The 24,154-nt window shown below is 38.1% G+C and overlaps 2 protein-coding genes across 3 annotated transcripts; one reads left to right on the forward strand and one right to left on the reverse strand.

The window, feature by feature from the left end:
- The first annotated feature begins 14,958 nt into the window (after nucleotides 1–14,958).
- On the forward strand, nucleotides 14,959–17,657 carry LOC119980989 (probable phospholipid hydroperoxide glutathione peroxidase). Its single transcript, XM_038823913.1, is given in 7 exon segments — nucleotides 14,959–15,012; nucleotides 15,014–15,217; nucleotides 15,409–15,485; nucleotides 15,665–15,726; nucleotides 16,036–16,154; nucleotides 17,149–17,316; nucleotides 17,421–17,657. Coding segments are annotated over 7 exon segments (717 nt in total). The 3' UTR covers nucleotides 17,454–17,657.
- A 223-nt stretch (nucleotides 17,658–17,880) lies between these two features.
- Nucleotides 17,881–23,723, reverse strand: LOC119980988 (AT-hook motif nuclear-localized protein 5-like). Of its 2 annotated transcripts, XM_038823912.1 has the most exons (6): nucleotides 23,330–23,723; nucleotides 22,437–23,236; nucleotides 21,703–21,770; nucleotides 20,903–21,034; nucleotides 18,899–19,057; nucleotides 17,881–18,430 (listed from the first exon to the last, which is right to left on the reverse strand). In XM_038823912.1, the coding sequence occupies exons 2-6, from the start codon at nucleotides 22,867–22,869 to the stop codon at nucleotides 18,191–18,193; spliced, it is 1,032 nt and encodes a 343-aa protein (XP_038679840.1). In that variant the 5' UTR covers nucleotides 22,870–23,236; nucleotides 23,330–23,723; the 3' UTR covers nucleotides 17,881–18,190. The 2 variants fall into 2 exon arrangements, with proteins under 2 accessions (XP_038679840.1, XP_038679839.1); XM_038823911.1 differs by having other exon boundaries at nucleotides 22,437–23,723.
- Between the last annotated feature and the right edge of the window lie 431 nt (nucleotides 23,724–24,154).

Here is a 24,154-nt window from a genome sequence, read left to right on the forward strand (position 1 = left end):
GGTAGAATGTCTGGCTGTATTATCCACTAAAACATCAATGTGAGGAAGAGGGAAGTTATCCTTTGGGCTTGCGCGATTAAGGTCTCTATAGTCGACACACATCCGAACTTTGCCATCTTTTTTGGGGACAGGTACAATATTCGCCACCCATTTTGGATATCGAGCCACTGCCAAGAAACCAGCATCAAACTGCTTCTTCACTTCATCTCTTATCTTCAACAACATGTCTACTTTCATTCTCCTCAATTTTTGTTTCACAGGGGTACATTCTGGAATTAATGGCAACTTATGAACAACAATGTTTGTATCAAGACCCGGCATGTCCTGATAAGACCATGCAAAGACATCCTGGTAACTATGCAATAAATCTATCAACTTCTTTTTGCTTTCTCCTTCAAAGGCAGCTCCTATCTTGACTTCCTTTTTCTCCGTTTCAGTTCCCAAATTCACGACTTCAGTTAACTCTTGATGCGGCTGTATTATTTTCTCTTCTTGATTGACTTGTCTTAATATCTCAGGAAAAATCTCCATTTCTTCGTCTATTTCATAGTCAGATTCAACATTGCTAATGGGTGCATCAAAATCTGGGTCATTAAGTTCGTCCTCTTTATTATCATCATTTTCAATCCTGTTAAAGAAATGAATGAAAGTGGTTTTGAGAATGGAGAATAACACTTGAATGGAAATGAAGAAACATGAATATGGATGACTATCAAGAGATTTTCATTTCATGAAAAAGGAAATGTGAACAAAGATAGAACATGCAATCGCCATACTATAAAATCTATTGAAAGCAAAGTAAAGCATGCTCATTACAAAAGATCCAAACGAAAGCCGTGAGCTAGGCCCACGATGGTAGTGCACTCGGGATTACTCTTGCAGGTTCTTGAGAGATACTGGGAGCTCCAAACTGGTCCAGTTGCTAAGTTTGAAATTTGAAGGACGCGAGATGACAAAGCAAGGTCTAGCAGCTGAACTCTGTTCCCCTTCCACCACAGCAACTTGGAATTTTTCAAACTGATCACATATATTTGCCAAAATCGCCCTAGTTACACCAGTCGAGTTTTGAAATGACAGTTTTCCAAAAACTGCCCCAGTGTCAGTCAAACTTATCTTGTTTTGCATCCCTCCATACACAAAACTGTCATAAAGCCAGGGAATCGGTTTCTTTTCAACTTCCAATTCTTTTCCTTCCAGACGGGCAAGCCTCTTCGCCTGTTTTTCTGCTTGCACACGATTTCTGTCAACCCTAGTTGGCTTATAACCCAAACCCCAACGTTCTGGATGTTTCACCATTTCTACTGGCTTCTTAATTCCCTGTCGATTCTTACCGAGTCCTTCTCCTGGGCGAAACCCCTTTTTCAACATAAATTTTGCTACATTCTTCGTAACCTTTGATATTTGTGGCTTTAGGGGAGAAAGTCCTTCCTTCCCGTAGCTAGCACTAGCAATTTCAAAAGATTGGAATGAACTCTGAATCCCCTCTGTCGGAGCATCAATAGGAGAACTATTAGACAAGCTGGCAACCATCCATTCTGACTGACCCTTTACTATGTAAACCCTTCCATCATAAACAAATTTGAGCATTTGGTGCAACGATGATGGAACAGCTCCCGCAGTGTGAATCCAAGGGCGTCCCAACAGGCAACTATAGGTTGGTGAGATATCCATTACCACAAACGGCACATTGAACGTTACACTTGCAACCTGTAAAGGTATTTCAATTTCTCCCATAATCTCTCTACGTGTTCCGTCGAATGCTCTCACTACCATTGGTACTTGTCTTAGATAAGATCTGTCAATTGGTAGCTTCTCAAAAGTCTCCTTTGGTAAAATATTGAGGGATGACCCATTGTCCACCAGGATACTTGCTAATTCCTTTCCACGGCACATGGCTGAAATATGCAAAGCTTTGTTGTGCCCCATCCCTTCAGGCGGAATATCATCTTCAGTAAAGGACAGCAAATGGGAGGCCAACACATTTCCTACAATGCCATTGAAAGAGTCTGTAGGAATCTTGTCTGATACATATGCCTGGTTTAACATTCTCATCAAGACTTGTCGATGTGGTTCAGAGCTCATTATCAACTCCAAGATTGAAATTTTTGCAGGGGTTTTCTTCAATTGATCCACCACCATGTACTCACTCTGCCGAATAATTTTCAGGAACTCCTGAACTTCCACGTCAGTTACCACTTTCTTTTTCTCTTCTGGGCGTACAAAAAGACCTTCTTCTGGAATAAAACCTGACTTTTCAACTTCAGGTATTGCTTTCCCTTTCCTTTTACGCTCTGCTTCAAGGTCCACCATTAGATTCCCTTCTGTCTCATTTCTCGTGTAACATCTTCCACTCCGGGTAACTCCACCGACGCCAGAAATATTATCTACCACTTCTCCTTGCTTTCCACTAGCTCCTGCTTCATAATTCCATGGCACAGCCTTGTCATTCTTGTACAAAGGATCTATTTTTGGAGTCACAGTCATTGGCTTGTCCTCTGTAGAGTATTGTAGAACAAAAGGTTTCACACAATTCGGCCTTGGTCCTTGGTAGTAACCCCCTAAGACATTGATATGGCCCTCTCGACTTTCTCCTTCTTCAAAAATAATTCTCCTCAAATCCATCAACTCTTGTACGTTCTCTCGAAAATCATTGCATTCTTCAATAGTATGACCTTCCATTCCACTGTGAAATTTGCAAGTCTTAATTGTGTCAAGTTGATTACTTTGGCGGAAAGAACTCATCATTTCAATCATCCCTTGCTCCTTTAAGATGTCAAATAACTGGCTCAATGGCATCGTAATCTCTGACACCCATCTCTTGATAACACGAGACTCACCAACACAATTCACACCCTCATTTCCATGGTTTGGCAGCGGATTGTTGTTAACATTTGGTTTGTCCACAGCATCCAAGTTGAGCCATTTTGCTTCAATCATCCCCTGAATTAACCTCTTGAAAGTCAAACATGCTTCAGTTGAATGTCCGGGTGCGCCCCCATGGTAAAGACATGTAGAATTTGGATCATACCAGGTAGGATATGGAGGCTGGTGAACTCTTCCAGGTATTGGTACTACCGCCCCTTGGGCTTGTAGCTTAGTGAAACACTCCGTATATGTCATAGGTATAGGGTCAAAACGTTCCACCGGCCTTCTGGGTCTTGGATTTTGGAAATTTGGACGAGGGTTTTGGTAGGTATTTGGGTTCTGAAAGTTTGGGTAAGTGTTTGGGTTTTGCGAGTACTGATTGGGTAGCGGTGTATTGAATCGGGGTGGGTAAGGATTTCGGATGTGGTGTTGGTTATAGTAGACTTCTGGGTTTGACATCCTTGGGGCATTGCTTCTAGGGCGATAGTCTGAAGTAAGCGCACCATAAACAGCGGGATCAAAATTTACAGAATGCACTTCAGTCTTTTTGCCTTTACTTCCTTTAGCTGGGTCCGGTTTATCAAGGGTGGGATAATGCAGAGTACCTCTCTTCATACATCGTTCAACTCGCTCTCCTGCCTGTATCATATCAGCTAGGTTATTGTGGCCACCTCCTGCCAAATTGGAAGTATAAGGTTCCTGGAGAGCATCAATAAAAGCATTCAACAAATCCTTCTCTGACAGTGGTGGAATTATCTGGGCTGCCAAATCCCTCCATCGATGAGCAAACTCCCTGAAGCTTTCCCCACTCTTCATTGTTGTATTCTGCAGATCATAAATGGTAGGGATCTTCTCTTCATTGTGCTTATATTGCTTCATAAACACTTCAGCCAAATCCTCCCATGAAGCTACTGATGAGGGATTAAGGGTATTGAACCACCTTTGAGCTGCCCCAATCAGACTATCTTGGAAATAATGCATCAACACTTTCTCATTGCTTGCATATGGCTGCATACGTCGACAATACATCGTTAGATGATCCAATGGAACTCCAGTGCCATCAAACAAACTGAATTTTGGTAGTACAAAATCATGCGGAATATTCAGATTCTTCACAAGGCACAAATTGGCCGGATTCAACATCCCTGAAACATTAAAACCCTCCATGGCTCTTAATCTCTTTTCCAACTTCTTAATGGCAACTATTGAGTTATTTTCTTCATTCTGAACTTCCTCATTCACTACTCTGGCGGTTACAGCTTCCGCAATATTAGCGTTGACTGGGAAGGGATTATCATGCACATGGGTCTCAGCTGAATGAATATATGTCGGGTTCTGAGTGGTTGCCTGTTGGGAAACATACTGATGCTGATGCAAACCAGGCAAAGGCTGATTACGAATAGGAGTAAACCCGGGTGGGTAAGTTGGTATTTCCTGGTGCAGATGATTCTCAGGAATCTCTAGTGTTTCAGAATTTTCAGCTACTCCCTTTCCTTTCATCAGCAACGCCATATTCTTCATCAATAAGGCCATCTGTTCTTTGATTTCAGCTATATCCTGATTCTGACTATGCTCACCCATTTCCTGCTCCATATTCTCAATAATTCTTGATTGTAGGCGAGTCTGATAGGGGTGACGATGTTGCTTCTTGAAAGCTATGATTAATGATGCACTTAAATCCCCTGATTTGAAAAAAATGTAACAAGGTTAGTTTTCTTGTTTTGTTATTTTTCTTCTGCATGCTTGTGTGTGAATCCTATATAGTCATTGCAATTTAAAAAGACAATAAAAGCAAAACATCATTTCATTAAAGCGAATTTTATTTTTACATGATAGCCTTGAAAATAAAATTAATCCCTAGTTTGGAAACCCTCCATGCCGGAGCACTCCAATCATCTCTAGGTCCTTGCGAAGATTGGCCAAGAATTGTAGGACTTTCCCGAATTCTGGCCCCTGAAGCACTTCATCTTGGCTCAATTTTGCAGCTTCTTCCTCAAAGGCAATAGCCCATGCAGACAACTTTGTCACTTGGCACATTGCTATCTCAATTCGACGGGTAAGCGTAGACCGTGCCTCACGATTCTCTACAAGTCCATCAAGTAATGCCTCATTCTCATCTGCTAGCCTGACCATCTCAGTCCGATTATGGTTTAGCAACTCTTGATGTAACACTCTTAGCCGCTTAATTTCTTCATTCATTCTTCTCATGGCTGCTTCCATTGTGACATTTGCTTGCTCAATTCTTTGGTGTTGGGACTTCCACGCTTTAAGTTCCTCTAATGCATGTGACATCCCCACTTTTGCCCTTTGGAGTTCAAATTGTATTTGTAGGTTATTTTGTTCCAGCTGCTTCCTCTTCTTACTCACCATTTCCAGTTCTTTCATTTCCTCCATCTCTTGTATCTTTGCTTGAGAGAGCTCTTCTTGTGTTAATTCATACTTCCTTTTATAGCTTTCGGCTTCTTGAGTCATCCTCAGTAATGCTTCTTCCAAATTCTGAATCTTCTTCACAGTTAAGTCCTCGACTTCTTCAGTGTCAGGCCCTTTTCTTCTGTGACCCGTATGCTCATTTCCTTGAAACCTCAATTTATTTTCCCCTACTATATTCTGAGGTATCCTTGTTCTTTCCTTATGGGTATTTCCTCCTTGGATATGATCTTCAGAAATAGTTTTGCCCCTCTTCTCATGCCACTTAAAGTAAATTAGGGTACCATCTGATGTGTGCTTGCCTCGATTCGTAATCTTGAGATTTTTCCATGCCTGAAGTATTTTTCGTACCGTAGGTACAATCAACTCCAAATCTTCTCCATCATCATAAGAAAAATCAAGATCTAACAACCCATGTGTTGCTGGAATACAAGGATTAGACCCTATTTGCCTAAATACTAATGATGGTGCTTGACTGACAGCTCCCCACGGGCCTAAAAGAGGGACCCAAGGAAAATCTCCACACCTGTATAGAAATGTGTCAGGCAAAAACCAAGGTGCTTTTCCTTCTACACTGCGAACATCCAGGGATTGCAAGATCTTTTCCCATTTTCCAATATTCGGGTGGCCAGGTTTCCACTTTGCCTCTGTGAACTCCAATATCGGTCTCCTTTCTGGCCGCGTATGATCCTTAAAGCCAATCTTTGGAAAATTAAGCTCCCTACAATACTTAATGTGACTTACTAACCAGATTCCGAGCAAAGCTGAACATCCATTGAACCTTGCTTTTATATTGCGACGACAAAAGTTGAGAGAACGAATCGTTTCACATATTATTGCAGGAACTGGGTTCACACCGCGATCTACCTGATTAAAAAGCTTGATCACTCTCCCTTCCACATATCCTTGAGTGCAAGGAAATAATATAGCTCCATATATTGCAAGTGCCAATGCTGACTGTCTCAATGTTGTCTTCGGCTTTCCCTCCACGTATTTCATCAATTCCTCAATTGGAAAACACCACTTGCTCCCTTTGAATGAACCCATCCTCTTGACATTCTCACTCTCACATCCCAACATCTTGGCAATAATTTTTTCAGCTGACATGTTTTCCTGGAAGTAATACATTTTTGTATTATGAGGCTCCAATTGTAGTAACTGAGCATATTCCTCAATTGTGGGTGAGAAATCTATTTGCCCAAATGTGAAGCACCTATATGCGGGATCCCAATATGAAATGGCTGCTTGAAGCAATGTCACTGGTGTATCGACCCTTAGCAGACTCCCTATGAGACCATATTTTTTTGAGAACTCCGGGCTTAACTGCGGACTTTCCTTTGCCCATAAACTTATCAGACGTGGCAATGTGTGACTCTGAAATTCTGTCTTCATTACCCTTGGTAATAAGACATCCTCTTTCAAACTATCTTCATGCTCGGATTGCATTCTGCTCAACTCATCTCTTACGTCATAGATGTCCACCTTTTCATAAACGGACACCCTTGACGCCATCCTGTTTCAATTGAAAGATGTTTTGACAATATTATCAAACCAAATTGCAATGACTGTGCCTATGTGAATTTCATGGGAAAGGAAACCAGTAATTACAATTAAGAATGTGTACAACAAAACATCAAATGAATAAATCACACAAAAATAAAACATGCCATTATATGGGGTAACCTAACTTTCTGGAGGTTTCGGCCATGGATCTAGGGCTTTATAAAGTGCAGGGGTAAGTTTATCTAACTACTCCGCGAGGTCCCAGATCATGTTGCTTTTAAAATCCCAACTATTGGGACAAAAGCTCCGCCCTTAACTTTTAAGGGAAGTCGATCCGGTGAGGATATCTTCCACTATCCATGCGGAGACGGAATCTCACGAGAATAGTGGTCAACCCTCTCTAATACTAAAGGTAGAGCCCGGGTGGTAGGCTACAGTGAGTGTAAATGTATGAGATGACAAATACTTTACCACAACAAAATAAATCAACATCCCTAACATATAAAGGAAACAAACAATTAATCATACAAAAAGAAGTAACCGTGGCCAATCAATTTAATCATATGGGTTTGACCCTCTTAGGTTTAAAAAACCTGGTGTCCCCAGCAGAGTCGCCAGTTGTCGCAACCGGGGTCACGACGCGGACCGGCGTTTGAGGATGAAAAATGTTTAGAGTCGCCACCAATTGATTTAAGGTGCAATTGGACACCGAAAAGACCTGCGAACCAGAGAAAAGGGTACGGGGATCGATTGAGTGTGGGGAAGGTGTTAGGCACCCCACAACTCCCGTTTGAAAACGGTTACCCGGATTAATCTAATGGCTATCTTATGGAAACTTGCTCTTTGCAAGGTGTAATTGTTAAAGTTTGAATTATTACTTTCAACACACTTATCAACTTATGATAGTGTTTGAAAAAAAGCTTGGAATATTACTATCAATTTATGATGATTTTTATTTGGAAATAGGTTTGAAATAACACTATCAACTTATGATAGTTTTGGGAAAAGATTTGTAAGAATACTATCAACTTATGATAGCATTAAAAAAAAATTGTAATATTACTAAAACTTATGATAGTTTTTATTTGGAGCCACGCTACCAACTTTTGGTAGATTTAATTTTAAACACCAACTTATGGTGTTAATGATAAAATGTCCTACCAACTTTTGGTAGGTTTAATTTTAAACACCAACTTATGGTGTAAATGATAAAATGTCCTACCAACTTTTGGTAGGTTTAATTTTAAACACCAACTTATGGTGTTAATGATAAAATGTCCTACCAACTTTTGGTAGGTTTAATTTTAGATACCAACTTATGGTTTATTTAATAAAATGTCCTACCAACTTTTGGTAGGTTTAATTTTAAACACCAACTTATAGTATAAATGATTATTTGGAAAAGTGTCATCTATCAACTTAATCTATTATTGCCAACTTATGGCAAATTAATAAATGAAATCAAATAAGGTCCATAATTCGAATAAAGGGAAACAACTCATGATTTTCTTAATTGAAATGACCTATATTCAATTTTAAACTCATATACTTATAATAAATAAATAAAAATCCAAATAATTAATGTCCAAGTTATACATGTTAATGGGGGTGATATACTCAACATAAGGGCCAAATATACATACTTAAACAAAGAATAAAGAATATCTTAAGCAAAATCCTAAAATTATTCAAGTTCTCCTTGATCCCGGCCCAAATGATGTTCAACTCAATCCAAACCCAACAAATAAACACAAAAATGGGGGTCAATATGGGTATTCAAATATAATATCAAACCAAACACATACTTAAAGATTTACATATACATATAAACATATATACAATATATGCATATACACACATCCAAACCATGTATAAATACACACATACCGTACACATATAAACATAAATCTCTAAAAAAACCTATACAACTTATTCCTAATGTTGCCGGGTTTTGAACAAAAAAACATATATACAAAACATCAATTATACTCAAACCGGACATCAAAATATACTCAAACAAACAACAAATATATTCAGTATATTAGCATGCCATATTGACTGATTATGAATGAGTCAAATCCAAATCCAGTATTGCAAAACCAAGTCCAAATCCCGTACCAATACCACCGATTATCATTCTATATAGAACTTGAAAATTACAAGACCAAATCCGGCACAAAAACCAGCAAATCTATTACAACTAGCAGGGTAAAAACAAGGAATAACCTTAGTCAATCATCATCAATATCGAACAAAACAAAAACCCACATCATGAACCAAATCTATGAGCAAAAGGTTTGAACAATAACGTAAACATATTGGCAACGAGTCCGAACAAACACATAGAATAAAACCAAATTTGAATCAAGGAATTTGAGTCATTACCTTCTCAAGGAGACAAAGAAAACCAAACTTCTTCTCTTCTTTTGCTCGGTTGCTTCTCCAAATCTCCTCCTTTCTTCTTTCTCTTCTTTTTTGTTTTTGCTTCACCAAAAAACCAAAGTCTCCTCCTTTCTTCCTCTCTCTCACGCCTCCTCTCTTCCTCTCTTCTTTTTTTGTTTTTTCTCCTCAATTTGTGCCACATTTCTCTCTTTGTCTCCTTCTTTTCATTCTTTTTCTTTCCCCAATTTGTGCCACATTTCTCTCTTTGTCTCCTTCTTTTCATTCTTTTTCTTTCCCCAATTTGTGCCACATTTCTCTCTTTGTCTCTTTCTTTTCATTCTTTTTCTTTCCCCAATTTGTGCCACATTTCTCTCTTTGTCTCCTTCTTTTAATTCTTTTTCTTTCCCCAATTTGTGTCACATTTCTCTCTTTGTCTCCCTCTTTTTATTCTTGGCTTTTTCTTTCTTATTTTTTACTTTTCCATTCTTCTAGCAAAAACAATAAAAAGATGTGACATTTTTTTTAAAACAATTCTCTTATTTTTAGATATTTTCTAAGATTTGATCTTATTGGGTCAAGATTTGAGTATTTAAGGATCCAAGAAAGGGATTATGAATATCTATGGGCTTGTAGGTCAAAGAAATGAGCTTTTGCATTTTTTGTGTTCTTTTTCTATTTTTTATTTTTCGGATCGGACGAAATCCGGTTACTACAGCTGCCCCCCTTTGTATGTCATTTATGAAATAAAAGGCAAACAAAGGCGTAGTCAACCGAGTTTCGTACGAGAATTGAAATGCACGGGGATCACTATGGCCATTCCCGGCTTGGCCAAATGTTTGTTCAAGAAAATAAAGGGGCACGGGATCACAAGGCCATTCCCGGTTTGGCCAACTGTTTGTGCAAGAAAATAAAGGGGCACGGGATCACAAGGCCATTCCCGGCTTGGCCAATGTTTGTGCAATAAAATAAAGGGGCACGGGATCACAAGGCCATTCCCGGCTTGGCCAACTGTTTGTGCAAGAAAATAAAGGGGCACGGGATCACGAGGCCATTCCCGGCTTGGCCAAATGTTGGTGCAGAAAAATAAAGGGCACGGGATCACGAGGCCATTCCCGGCTTGGCCAAATGTTTGTGCAGAAAAATAAAGGGCACGGGATCACGAGGCCATTCCCGGCTTGGCCAAATGTTGGTGCAGAAAAATAAAGGGCACGGGATCACGAGGCCATTCCCGGCTTGGCCAAACGTTTGTGCAGAAAAATAAAGGGCACGGGATCACGAGGCCATTCCCGGCTTGGCCAAATGTTGGTGCAGAAAAATAAAGGGCACGGGATCACGAGGCCATTCCCGGCTTGGCCAAATGTTGGTAGTAGAAAAATAAAGGGCACGGGATCACGAGGCCATTCCCGGCTTGGCCAAATGTTGGTGCAGAAAAATAAAGGGCACGGGATCACGAGGCCATTCCCGGCTTGGCCAAATGTTTGTGTGAACTTTATGCAAGAAAATATCCATGAGTGTATGAATGTATGAAGAGAAATTGTATTTTATTTTTTTCATTTTGAAAATTCGACTTCGGTTAATTGTCGTCAGCACCATCACCCCTATCATCCTGCCATTATCCCTCATGAGAAGACTGCATCTTTTGATTCCATCCTATCTTCAATCTGCCATGTTACCCTTATTCTTGTATCTTTCATTCTCTTTTTGTCTGATCTTCCCATCGATTTACTGTTTACATCTGATTTCCATCAAATCCGAAGTATCTTCAATGCTAAACAAAATCTCCCTGGCCTCCACTAATGCCTTTTAACGCCATTTAATTTCTTTTAGCCCTCCTAGAGTTAAGAACACCACAATCTCTCCGACTCCCCCATGCCTTTTAGCGTCATTTAATTTCCTTTAGCTCCGTCATAGCCAAGAACACCAAAATCTTTCAAGTCCCTGTGAAGAACAATATCCTAATGCACTTGTCATAATTCTCTTATTACTTTACTCAATTTCAAATAAATTCAATAGCATGGCGATGCTTGTACTATATGAGAATTTTGCGCAAGCAATCAAAATTTTGATGAAAACAATCAATGAATTAGGAACTCAGAAATGAATGACCTCAGAGCATTTTATTAAAATGGATAGATAACAAGAGAAACTGACGAGGTACGTATATGATTCCAGAAGGTTAGAAACAAAGGAAATAGCAGAAATCTTTGCAAGATATGAATGAAATAATTCGGATTCCGCACAAAACTGCCCCAGTTTTGTGTGCCCCCATTTTGCAATTATTGAATCTGACTACTTCCATATCACTCGTCTCCTTCGCAGCCTCATCATGCATACCCCTGAACATAGCCAATTCACCTGTGTACAGCCTCGCCATCTGTCATTCATTGTATTTCCTTATATTCATCTCAAATCCTCGAAAGGCCTCTGCCTCATTCCCCTTAGTTGCTTTCACCACACCCTTCTGATCTCAATATTATTTGAAGCTCCCATGAAGGGTTTTCACTATAGTAGAGACTTTTCTTTGGAGTTTCAGCCAAGGTGAAGAAAAAAAATACCAGTATGCATACGTATAGAGTATAGTCATCAAATTTGTAGGCCAGATGGCATGGAAAATATATAAGATCACTCATCAATAATTAATTACTCATCCCTTCTAAAAACATTAACACTTAAAAATATAACCTCCTTTCAGAAATAGAATTACGAGGTTCTTAGAAGAGGACATGAGTTTTGTGTATGAAAGGTGGTTTTTGTTCTTCTCTTATAGAGGAAATATCAACTACATACTTCTTCCTTGTTCTAGAGGTCTCGTCCATCCCTAGTCAATCAAATTATTAGATTCTGTGCCACATGGAAAATGCTCAAAATACTTCAAAAACTTCATAACATCCAACGAATACTCTATCCCCCTAGCCTCCCGTACAGCGCTCACCCTAGATCAATGCCGACTATAAAAGAAAGAAGAAGAAAGATTCACACTCATCCCGCGTCAAACATAGATTCTGAATCTATAAAATTTTACTGCTTTCTTAAGCAATGATTCCGGTCCATTATCTTTACAATTAGCATGACTCTGGTCAACTAGTTTTTAGCTTAGCTATTTACTTTTCAAATCTCCGTGGTTGTAGCCTCTGCGGTTATGTTTTTGTTTTAGCTTGTAAAGTACGTCCATCAATACATTATGTATTTTCAATTAGGATAATGCTTGAGACCTCCATTTAATGCGGAGTGTTGGATGTGAAGTGGATCCTACATATTTTTTTTAATCAATGACTAATTTAATGCCACATAGATTTGGGGAACTTTTGAGGGTTATATTTTAGGGGTCTCTAGCTTTTGTCCTTTCAGTTAATGAAATTCCTGATGCATTCTAGTGATGTGTTGTTTTTCATTTCGTAAATATAAGTTCTTTCATTCCAGTGTTAGTATTTTATCTCCTGTTTTTCTCACTTGACACTAGACAAATCCTAAGTCCTTTTCCTGGAAGGCAACCTCGAACCAGCGGTTTTGTGTTCTTAGACTCCACACAGGTCGTTTGGTGATAGGTCAGATTTGGTGCAACGCCATAACAAAATCTTTGGACTAATAGCAAGTTTTGGCACACTTAACACACACACATCATCCACAACTCAAACACTCCTATCCCAACTGCCAGAAGCGGCTGAAAACCAAATTACTACTCCGACATGATGCATGAGTTGACAACTACCATTTCCCTCCCTCTTGTCTATTTTGCTCTCTCTCTCTCTCTTCTCATGTACACTTGCAAGTGTACAACCAACCACCACAGTGTTGGGCCTAATAGCAATGCAAGAGAGGGTGAATTGTATTTTTCATAAATATTGACTAAGTGACCACTTTTTAAATTAATTCAATTATTCACCCTAAGCGGATGCAATTAAACACGTATAATCAGTAACAAGATAATCAATGTAACAAGTAAATGACTTAATCAGACAGTAAAAAGTAAGCACACAATAAGGCACCCGAGTATACTATTTTAGTAAGTAACCCAAAATTTTAATAAGTCAACCAGATTACCACCACAAAATGGAATCCAGTTACTTATTCACGAATCAAGTCGATTAACACTATAAAATGCAATCCACACAATTGTAAAGGATTCAACTTATTAACACCACAAGATGTAACCTAATTGAATATTAAAGATCAATTAATTAACACCATAAGGTGCGATCAATACGACCGAGTTGAGCAATTAATCAAAAACATGAAATTCAGCAAGTAATCAAAAACATAATCAAAAATATAATTGAAGCACAATAAGATAAGGATTTGATTCACCTCACACCAAATTGGTTCCCATACTGGAAGTCTTGATCTTCTATTAATGAACTCTTCTTCATTGAATGCTTCTTGGCTTCTGTTTTGAGTTCGATCTTCATTTATAGCTTCATGTTTTCCATATACAGATTGTTTCTTCCATCTTCACGTTTTGGTACCATCTAAGTTCCGCCCCTTAATATTTAATGCTAGTTGCGGACTTGTTGTTTAGTCTCATAGAAACCAGGTTATACTTGAGCAAATCTCTTCTACAATTATTGGGACAAACCACTAGCAATAACTCGATCGGCCAGTGGTCGAGCCACTTGAAGACTAGGAGGCCACGGCCCCCTTAATTTTTAAAATTTTATTGGCTATATTTTATAATGTGATATAAATAACGCCTCTTAATTTCTACAAAAATACGTAAATTTGTCTTTTTAAATTTCTTTATTACACATAGATAATTTTATAATGTCAGATATACTGCATATCTTTTTTAAAATACATGTATTTTCTTCACTAGAAGCTTAAATTTGTGAAAAATTTTCTTAAAAAAATTATATACATAATGTAAATATTACCAAAAATACTTATGTTTGGTTAATATTGAAATTATAATTAGTGATTGATACACAGTAATACATGACGATAGATGATTTCTACCCAATGAAAGATAGTCTAGCACAACTTAAACATTTTATGTTTTAATTTGTGATGTTTAATTTTAATGACTACATAGATATTTGCTTGTTTCTCATCACTTTTTAGTAAATAACCCCATCAAATTTTGACCCCCTCAAATTAATTCTTGACTCCTCCTCCCCTGAACTCGGCTACCAATTACCAATCACATCTCCCTCATGAGGCCCTTCGTTCCATTTAAGAGAGCCGAAAAAATGGATCACACCATATATACTTCAAACACACACACACACACACATGTTAAGTGAGTTGCAATGCCAAACTACGTTTCACTAAAGTTAGCATATAAGATGGGAAGACAGCATAAAAAGTGGGTGACAACATATATAGCTTGCTTCAAATAAGAATGAGTCGTTCAAATTAATTAAGAGATAATACAAGCAGCTTAACTCTCGGCATTCATACTTTACGACTTGTCAATCAATACATCCAAATTTATACATGCTCAAATCTATGATTAAAATATAAATTTAGATGGATAATGTAATTTTTGATGCTTGAAATAGTTGATTAGGTCCAACATTGTTTTGCCACCTCCACTAAAAAACATAATAAGTTTCAGAGCCGAATTTCGGATTCACACTCACTGGCGTCATCAATCACCATCCAATCATCTGAAATCTTAGACTGACACATGGCCAACTCTCTCCCACGTGGTACTTCCTAAAACCTCCACGTGTAATGATGGCATACAGACATTTTATATACGGCCAACACCTATCCACTCATACACGCGAAATCAACACATTACATGACACTATAAAATTGGACCCCCCCACTTGTGTATTCCCGATGGTATATGCTTCAGGTCGAATTCTCTTCACAAGAAACCCCACCATCGCATCGAAAATCAGCTCCTTTTCTCTTCACGAAACGATTGCCTTCCAGTTCCAAGCATACCCTTTTGCGTTCTTCGAGTAATTCTTCAGTTTTTTCGTTTTCTCTATCCTTCAAGGCAGGAGTTTCGAGGCCTGTGTTGTTTGCTTTGAGATCGGATCCTACAATGGCAAGTCAATCCAGTGCTCAATCAGTCCACGATTTCACCGTCAAGGTTTGTTCCTTTGCTGCCTTTTGGGTTTAGTTTAATTGCACTTGTGTCACTTTGGATGTAATTTAGCTTTCTTTGTTTGCTTTTATATTTTCAATGGTTTGGTTAGATAACTAGGTTTACATCATCTAAGCATACTAATTTCCCCTTCTAAAAGTTGGAATTTGATGTATGTACTTTGCTCTTTGTTTCAGGATGCCAGAGGAAATGATGTGGATCTCAGCAACTACAAAGGGAAAGTCCTCTTGATTGTTAACGTTGCCTCACAATGGTACATTTCTTGTCATTTTGTTAAAGATTCCTCCTTTCATTTATGAGATTATGATGTCAAGTTTCTGCTATTGTTAATTTTGATATTAAACATATTTCATTTTCCAAAACCAAAACCAAAGCCAAGGGTGATGAGGAACTGACTTTAACACGTTTATGTTTTCTTATCTATCTGTGCAGTGGCTTGACTAATTCCAACTATACTGAGCTGGCTCAGTTGTACGAGAAGTACAAAGAGCAAGGTGGACTTTATTTTTAGGTTTTCTTTTCATACTGCTACATGGCATCTATATGTGAACTTATGTGTGCAGCACAGTTCTTGATTTGCTTTATCTTTGACAGTTTGAGTGCTCATCTGTCACATTGCTAATGAATTTACTGTGTCTATAGACTCTATACATGTGTTTTTCTTTCATCCCATTAATCTGACAGTGTGTATTGTGAAGTAACAGAGAGCGAAATGCTAGAACATATACTCAGTCATTAGGATCGCAGTTTGATCATTTTCCTGTTTCTTATCACTTGCTAATTTGCTATTACATTGTTTGAAGGCTTGGAGATTCTAGCATTCCCATGTAATCAGTTTGGATCTCAGGAGCCAGGGACCAATGAACAAATTTTGGAGTTTGCTTGCACTCGCTTTAAGGCCGAGTATCCCATTTTTGATAAGGTAGGATTTATTGTAGGTGTAGTTTCAAAATAATATTTTGTTCCAACTTGTTTCATACTTGAACGTAGACATAAAGCATTTAGTATTAGAAAAGCCACTAATGGGTGTTCTAGAAGAAATATGAGATCGGATGTAGACCAGAAATATGAAAATGATAGAGGAAGTAACCAATACCTGGAACTACTTTCAGTAACTTTAATTAACAAAAACATTTGGAGTCCTTGGCCTGGAGAGAACTTAAAATTGTGCAGATTTTCTTGCATTTTGTTATCCGATTTAGGCTTGAGTTAGCTACATCTTCACCATTAGTGTTTTGATCATCATGGATGCATGATGATGTTTGCTGATATGCTTGTTAATCCACTGGTTTTGAGTAACTGGTAGCATATTTGTTCAACTCTCTAGAAGCATTAAGCCCCACCAGTTATAAAAGTTTATAATTTGATTTCATGGACACCATGAGTTATGAAGTGAAGCCAATTTTAGCTAATTGGTGGGGTATGGAACAATAATATTGGTAACCTATGATTAAAACACTAGTTTTATGGGTCAATTAAGAATAACTTGTACACCCTTAGAGCAGGAACAAGTGTTCTGTTGCTGTTCCTGTCAAGTACAATAGCTGTATGAAATGTAGTTTATAAAAGTGAGAAGTGTCGAAAGCGGGATGTTTCACTGAAAATTAAGAAATAAGAGACAATCAATCAGCTAAGAGTCCTTTTCTAAAATGATTGTATGCATGATGTAGTTACCAAAAATGTGCTCGATGTGTTTTACCGTTTGACAGTCTTCTGCAAATGTCATGGAAATCAAAAATCTGAGCCGCCGTCTTAAGATTAATTTGTTAGCTATCTTGTCTCCAACTTGAATTTGTGTTCCTTTTATGGTATTTGCCAGATGAATAATGTAAGACATCACTTGTTGGATTTTTCTGTTTTACCAAAGGTTGGAATAGGTTAATATTGAGAAGGTTCTTTTTATATGTTTGGTAAAGGTTGATGTGAATGGTGCAAATGCTGCTCCAATTTACAAGTTCTTAAAGTCGAGCAAAGGGGGACTTTTCGGGGATGGCATTAAGTGGAACTTTTCCAAGTTCCTTGCCGATAAAGATGGCCATGTTGTCGACCGATATGCTCCAACTACTTCCCCTCTGAGTATTGAGGTAACTTCTTGTTTATGCTAAACCATCGTTTAGGTGCAGTATGGGTTTTGTAATTTTGTGATTGAATAGACATGACCCTTTGTCATTTGCACATATTTCTGCAGAAGGATGTGAAGAAATTACTGGGGATTGCTTAAGGGCTCATGTTACTTCATTAGCTGTTGGTGAATAAGTGAGAATATTACTATGAATAAGTGCAGTGACCATGTCTTTGTTACATGTCAATCTAGTTGGGCATGATAATGTCCTATATTCAACTGCAGCCCTTTTGTGTTTGTAATGTATGTATCAGAGTTTGTGTAATCTGATGGTGGCTTATATTATATATCTATCCTGACTTTATCTGAACATGTCTGCAAGGGGATACCCTAATCACACACAATCTTTATCATTCAATCTTTATCATTCTAACTAGTAAAACATCACCTTATCAGATGGTGACAATCTACAATGCTTAAAATGACAAATTATATTCAATTAATAAAAGAGCCATCCGGACATCATATGAACCATACACTACCTTCTTGACTTGGTCCGGCTTCCTACGAACTCTAAATCAAACAGTTTCGAAGCAAATACCACACACAATCTGGTTGGATAGCAGATCACTATACTGGTACAAGCAATGAATACTAGCTACAAACTAATGTAATGCAGACCACCATACCATGCAGAGCGCTCTCCGTATGGTTACTTCAATGTTAACTTAGAATCCCAATTTGATTACTTCCTCTCGTAAACTATGTTAGCACAAGCTCATTACCCCCCAAAATGGGCAGACAAGGAACTTTAAAGTTCTTAATTTTTCGACAAATTCAATGCATTTACAACAACACATATGTACAATCCCTACCATGTGTCTGTTGCAGAAAAGTCATCCACGAGTCAAGTCGATACCAGCATGGGGATTTCTCTGATCAACTGGCCCCAAATGAGGCCAAGTGTTCACTGGAGAGGGGTTATAATTTTGAGATGGCATGCTAGTTGGTACAGCTGACTTTGGGGTGACTGAATTATCACCAGGTCGATGTGCCGGCTCCCCCTCATCTTTCGGAGCGGCCACTTGTTTATCCTTGGCCTTGGAACCACCGTATACAAAGCTGCACAACACCACCTACAACGGGGACGAAACGTTATGACATTGTTGCTTCACAAACAAGCCCATACATATACATACATGCATTAAAACACCACCACTGTGGAAGGCAATCACCCGTCCACACGAATGAGCTATGATAAATCAAAATGCATAATAAAGCAACTTACTATAGAAAGCACACTACACCAATATGCACATCAGACATAATAACCCAAGAAACAATTTTCGAATGCAACAAATCAATAGAGTGAAAGTTCATAGAATTTGCTTGATTCCAAACGCCTTGCACACATTAATTTCAACAGCAAATAAATCTGATTATGTATGAAAAAAAAATTAGCTAGAATACGATATAACGAAAGTACGACACTCAAGATGCATTGTTTCGTCTACTTTCTTACACAATGAGGAGGCATTGCTAATGGGATAAACGAAAGGTGAAAACCTGAAGATTTATGAGATCCAGATATATCAAAATATTACCTGAACTGGACTTGCCGCGATAAGCATTGCAACTGCACCACCAATGACATGACCATCAGGACTAGAAAGGGAGGCGCTCATGCCACCAGTTCGACTGCGAGGACCACCTTCTTCAGCGACCAAGTAGGAACCTGACAAGCATAATATTTGAAAACGGCCCTGCACAAATTGAATAAACATGAGTTTTCTCTTAACAAACTAAAACTGGTTTAAATGCTAAAAAACTGATAATTAACCCAAAAAAAATAAGGAAAAAAAAAATCTTAAGCAAGATGGATAAAAAGAAACAGCTAGAATCTTAGAACAATCTAAATGACGACATTCATTTTGATATATATTCAACTTCCAACTATGTACTGAATGTTATTGTTGGCAATAGTTATAATCACAGGGGATCCAAACTGTCTAATTCGTGCACATTAAGATTCAACAAAACCAAAGGTACCATTGTGATAGCAGGAAATAATTCCAAAAGACAAGAAACTTAAAAAAAAAGGCAACATGGGCATGAGCTATAATACTAGGTAGCACCTCAAAGAAAAACGATATCAGAAAGTAACACCAAGTAAGCAGCTCAAAGAACCAACCAAATTCAAATTCCATAAACTAAAAACGACCTTTAAATCTTCCATAAAACCAAAGAAACCAACACACCTCATCTGGAAAATAGCTCAAAAAATGGCATCAGCTCAAACAGGAATTTGAGAGCTTAAGGAAGCGGTCAGGTGGGATAGTGACTCAATCACAAGATTGCTCTAATATTTGAGGCAACTTCAAACACAATCTGACAAAAAATGACATAGTTGTACCCCTTCTTGCATTCATTAAGAACAATGTATACTTGCTGATTGATTAACTTCCTGAAAGAGCTTGACCAGGGACGATTGCAAAAGGACTCATCAACTAGAACAACTCTATGGAACTAAGCAAGTCAACACTTTTCGCAAACTTCAATTTCAGACTGCAGGAACGCTAGTTGTGCACCAAGTTCATATACCCTTGTTCAAGTCAACCTCCTGCAAACACTCGTAATCCACACTTCTACTGCTTTCAAGACCACACACCTGTGTATTTTATGCTGAAAGACCCAATCCGATCTTGCCATGTAGTCATCATAATATTGAATCACTATGCTTCTAGGGTCTCCTAAACCTTTGCCAAAACTCACTAAGCAGATCAATGAGCCAAGCAAGCAACTAAACAGCAAGTTACTATAAACACTGACTAGAATGGAATCCTTTGCAAAACCTACAAGTTTTTTCCAAACAAATTCACATCCTCAGCACAATCTATTTTGCCTCTTATCATCTTGTATCTATTGCTAAGATATTCTCTGCTCCACAGGGGTATATTAATTCAAACACTTATCTACTGGCATGAAATATTAACCTTCAAACAGCCTTCAGATGGGGATGTTTGCCAAAACTTAAAAAGAGGATCAAAGGTTCTTCATGCCGAAAAACAACAGGAATACAAATAAATACATTTTACATGCACAACCATCTGCATATTCAGCTATCATAACCTCTGAGTTCACTGAGCTTGCTACACTCTCAAGTATTATCTACCATATTTCATTTCATTTATGCACAACAGTGAGCCACTAATACTACTCCTATTTGCTTTCAAAAGAATATCCTACTTTCACCCTGTTTTTGTCTTCCAATCTAAGAACAAATTGTTTGAAGAGATACCAACCAGAAACAATCATGGGCCAGATGTGCTAAAGTTCAAGAAATAAAGCACCTATACAGTTCATCAAAAGAAATAGGCAATCAATACCAAGTCAATGTAATACTCACAAATATACTAAAAAAGAAAAGAACAATCTATTGTCAAGGCTTCATACAGCTTTATACAAAAGATATCTGTGCAAAAAACAGAATTGTCACTTTCAAATCTCATTTTCATTATATTATCAAGAAGTCAGGAAGAGAAAGTCACTGATCGTCATATCCATAATGGAAAACAAGATGTCAAGAACAATTGTTTGACTCATTCAACCTCATATGTGAGAGAGGGCCCTGAAGATGCTGGCTGATGCAGTGTTACTGAAGAAACTGTGCCTGTGCCAGAAAGAATGCACACAGCCCTAGGCCTTTGCTGGGAAAATGATAGTATTTTCGAAACAATGTCCTGAAAGAAAAGGTGCAAAACTATTATTTCTTGCGACAAAATATTAAGTGAAAAACAACATTTGGTTATCAACATGGTCTTGGTACATTTTAAGTCGCACTCTCTAATTAAGCGTCAAGCTGAATTCAGGTAAGATTCAAACCTGAGCTCTTATCAATCAGTCGCCATTACATAGAATGATAGAAAAGAGAACAAGGGGGCTGCCATGCATATTTGCAAGTCCAGAAGGTTCTAATGACCACCACATGCACAAGTGCATGATACGAGCTCTTACACACACAAAAGCCAAACACAGATTTAGATATATCACAAACTTTTAAAAATGAAAAAAGGAAGCCTAAATTTAAGTGGGAAAGGCACGCAACTCGTACTCATACAAAATTAATTATATTTCCAGTGCAATAAGTTAAACAATATGGCTCTGTTAATGTTAAACTTAGCTTCTACAAAGTACAAACTTCAAGAAAGAAACCATTTAATGGCTGCTAAATCATATTCCACAAGAAAAACCTTTTACTCCATATTGCATTTTTAATGGCTTTATCATCCATATGGAAAAGGCATGATAAATGGGACAATACCAACATAACCAACTTCAAGAACTTAACTGGTTACGGCAGCATATGAAAATGAAGGTGAAACTGTAGAGTAGAAAGCTTATGGCATACCTCTCCAACTGCAATGGTGATTACATGTGGTGCAAAAGCTAGACCAGCTGAACTGTTCATCCACTCACCTATGCATGAAAATTAACCATTTCAAAATAAATCCTTCGATCAAAGCTACATGTATAGCAAACAAATTGAGCAACCAGACTAGAGCTACTTCAGAACAATGTCATAATCACACTCCCACTTCCCTTTCAAGGTACTTACATCCTATCAGAGCGCAAACTTACATTGTAAAAAGTTTTGAAACATGTAGTCAATTCAATTGCTCAAGTCATGTCCCTTGGACTCAATAGAATTAGATGCCTGGATACCTTCCAAGTTGATTTTGTTAGTTCCTTATTTTATTATTGTATTTTTTAAGGTGTTTAGTGTCAAGTGTTTGTATTCCTAATCAAGACATTCAAAGATGCACTAAACAGGCACAATTGACCTCACTGAACAAAATCTAAATTTCAAGTATAAAATGGATAAGCATGAGAGAAAACAGGAGAAAAATAAACATCATTTGGAACTTAGGCCAACGTTGATAAAATACTCTGGAAACTACGAAGTTAAGATGATGACTGTTGCTATTCCAAATAAAAGAAATATGTATTCTGACTTATGTCTATTAAACTGACAACCAACCAAGTCTCTTCTTAGGGGACATTTGATACAAGGAAAAACCAACCACAACTTCATGAATAACTAAAACATCAAAACTACATGTCAAAACTGCAGTAGACACTCACCAAGTAGTGACAACTGCTGCTTCCTCCCACTCCCAGGAGGTCGCCCCCTACCCTTTTTAGGGGTCATAGGGTCTGACCCGGGAGATGGCTTAGGCCTAACCGGCAGGGGTGAAAGACCCAAAGAAACTTGCCCATCTGGGGCATATTTACGGGGCCTTCCCCGTTTCTTCTTCACCGGTGGGTTGCCCTGTGGCAACCCAACATTGTTATGACCAAAATTGGCATGTGGCGAAGGCTCTATGGAAAATGCAGTCCCAGAAGCAGCGCGGTTATTGGACTGAGGCTGGAGGTTAGGATTTGATAAGGATCTGAACCCAGGAGCATGATGCAATGCACCAGCTTGTGATCCGGACCCTGACCCACCTATCCCTCCTCTATGAATGTAATATGAAGATGATCCACCAGACAATGTCATGCCTTCTCTCCCATCCATGCATTTACTAAGAAAAATGGCACAAGTTCAAGACCAATTTACTGCGTTGATTTGGCGGTGAAAACAGGGTTTGAAACCCTCTAAACCGAATATGGAACTGAACAAAATGCAAGATAACAGTAGAAGCTCATTAATTTAGGCGACTAAAGATGGGGTCCTGAAACTCCCCTTTAAACCGAAATCCTGAAGTGAGATACAGGCTACAAATCACCACCCACCCTACAAAAGGAATTCCAACCAAAGGGTTTTACAAGGGTTTTTTTTCCTCTTCCGATGAAATTGTTGCAGTAATGACAAGAAATTTGAGTATGCCCTCCTAATTGAAACTTCGAAAGCAAGGGCCGTGGGTGTGAAAACTTGTGGAGCCCTGAAAACACGCAAAGATGGAAACTTTGAAACGAGGGTTTTCCCGAGATATCTCTCAGAACAAAGATAGCAAGAAGTGTTGTGATTCAAATACCAAAATGGTGAGAGCAACAACTAATTTCCTCCTTGCAAACCCAAAGCTCCGCTCAATTTTTTGAATCAGAAATGTGCAGTTGAATCGGAAGCTAAACCACCCAAAAAGCTAACAACCTCACAGGTTCTCTCTCACCTTACTCTGACAAACAACAAAACCCTAGATTTGAAATCTAGGGTTTTTGAGATCAAGATACAGTAGCTGGTAAGTGGAAACAGAAGAGAGAGAGAAGACAAGGGGAGAGTGGATTGAAAATACAAGTTTGAGTGTGAAAGCTAGGGTTTTTGAAATCAAAATGCAGTAAAGAGAGAGAGAGAGAAAGAAAAGACAAGGGGAGCGAGGAAAAATAAATTGAAAAAACAAGTGTGAGAGTGTGAACTTTTGAATTAAAGTTAGTGTGAGAATGTGTAGAAGTGAAGACTGAAGACCCTTCCCCTTCCTCTTCTCTTTTTTGTTGTTTTTCCAAATTGTCACACATTTACAATTTGGGTGTCAGGCAGGGCAGGGCAGGGCAGGGCAGGGGGTGTGCAAGTTGTGCAAGAAAATTTAAGAATCGGTGACCAAAAGTGACAAGAGTCTATGAATGACTCATAATTATGTTGATGCTACTTTTTGTTGCCTTGGATTTTAGTGGTCTATTTTGGTGTTAATAGATAAGATCATAAAATATTAAATTCTAAAATATTATAAACAATTATTTAAAATTTTCTATATTACACATATGTTCATTTATTAAATAAAAATTATATTTGTTCATTTAAATACTTTTCTAGTTTCTAAATATATAATTATATTTTCAATAATAAAAGTTACTGTCAAATTTTT

Source organism: Tripterygium wilfordii, chromosome 16 (genome assembly GCF_013401445.1).
Source record: "Tripterygium wilfordii isolate XIE 37 chromosome 16, ASM1340144v1, whole genome shotgun sequence".
Classification (NCBI taxonomy): Eukaryota; Viridiplantae; Streptophyta; class Magnoliopsida; order Celastrales; family Celastraceae; genus Tripterygium; species Tripterygium wilfordii.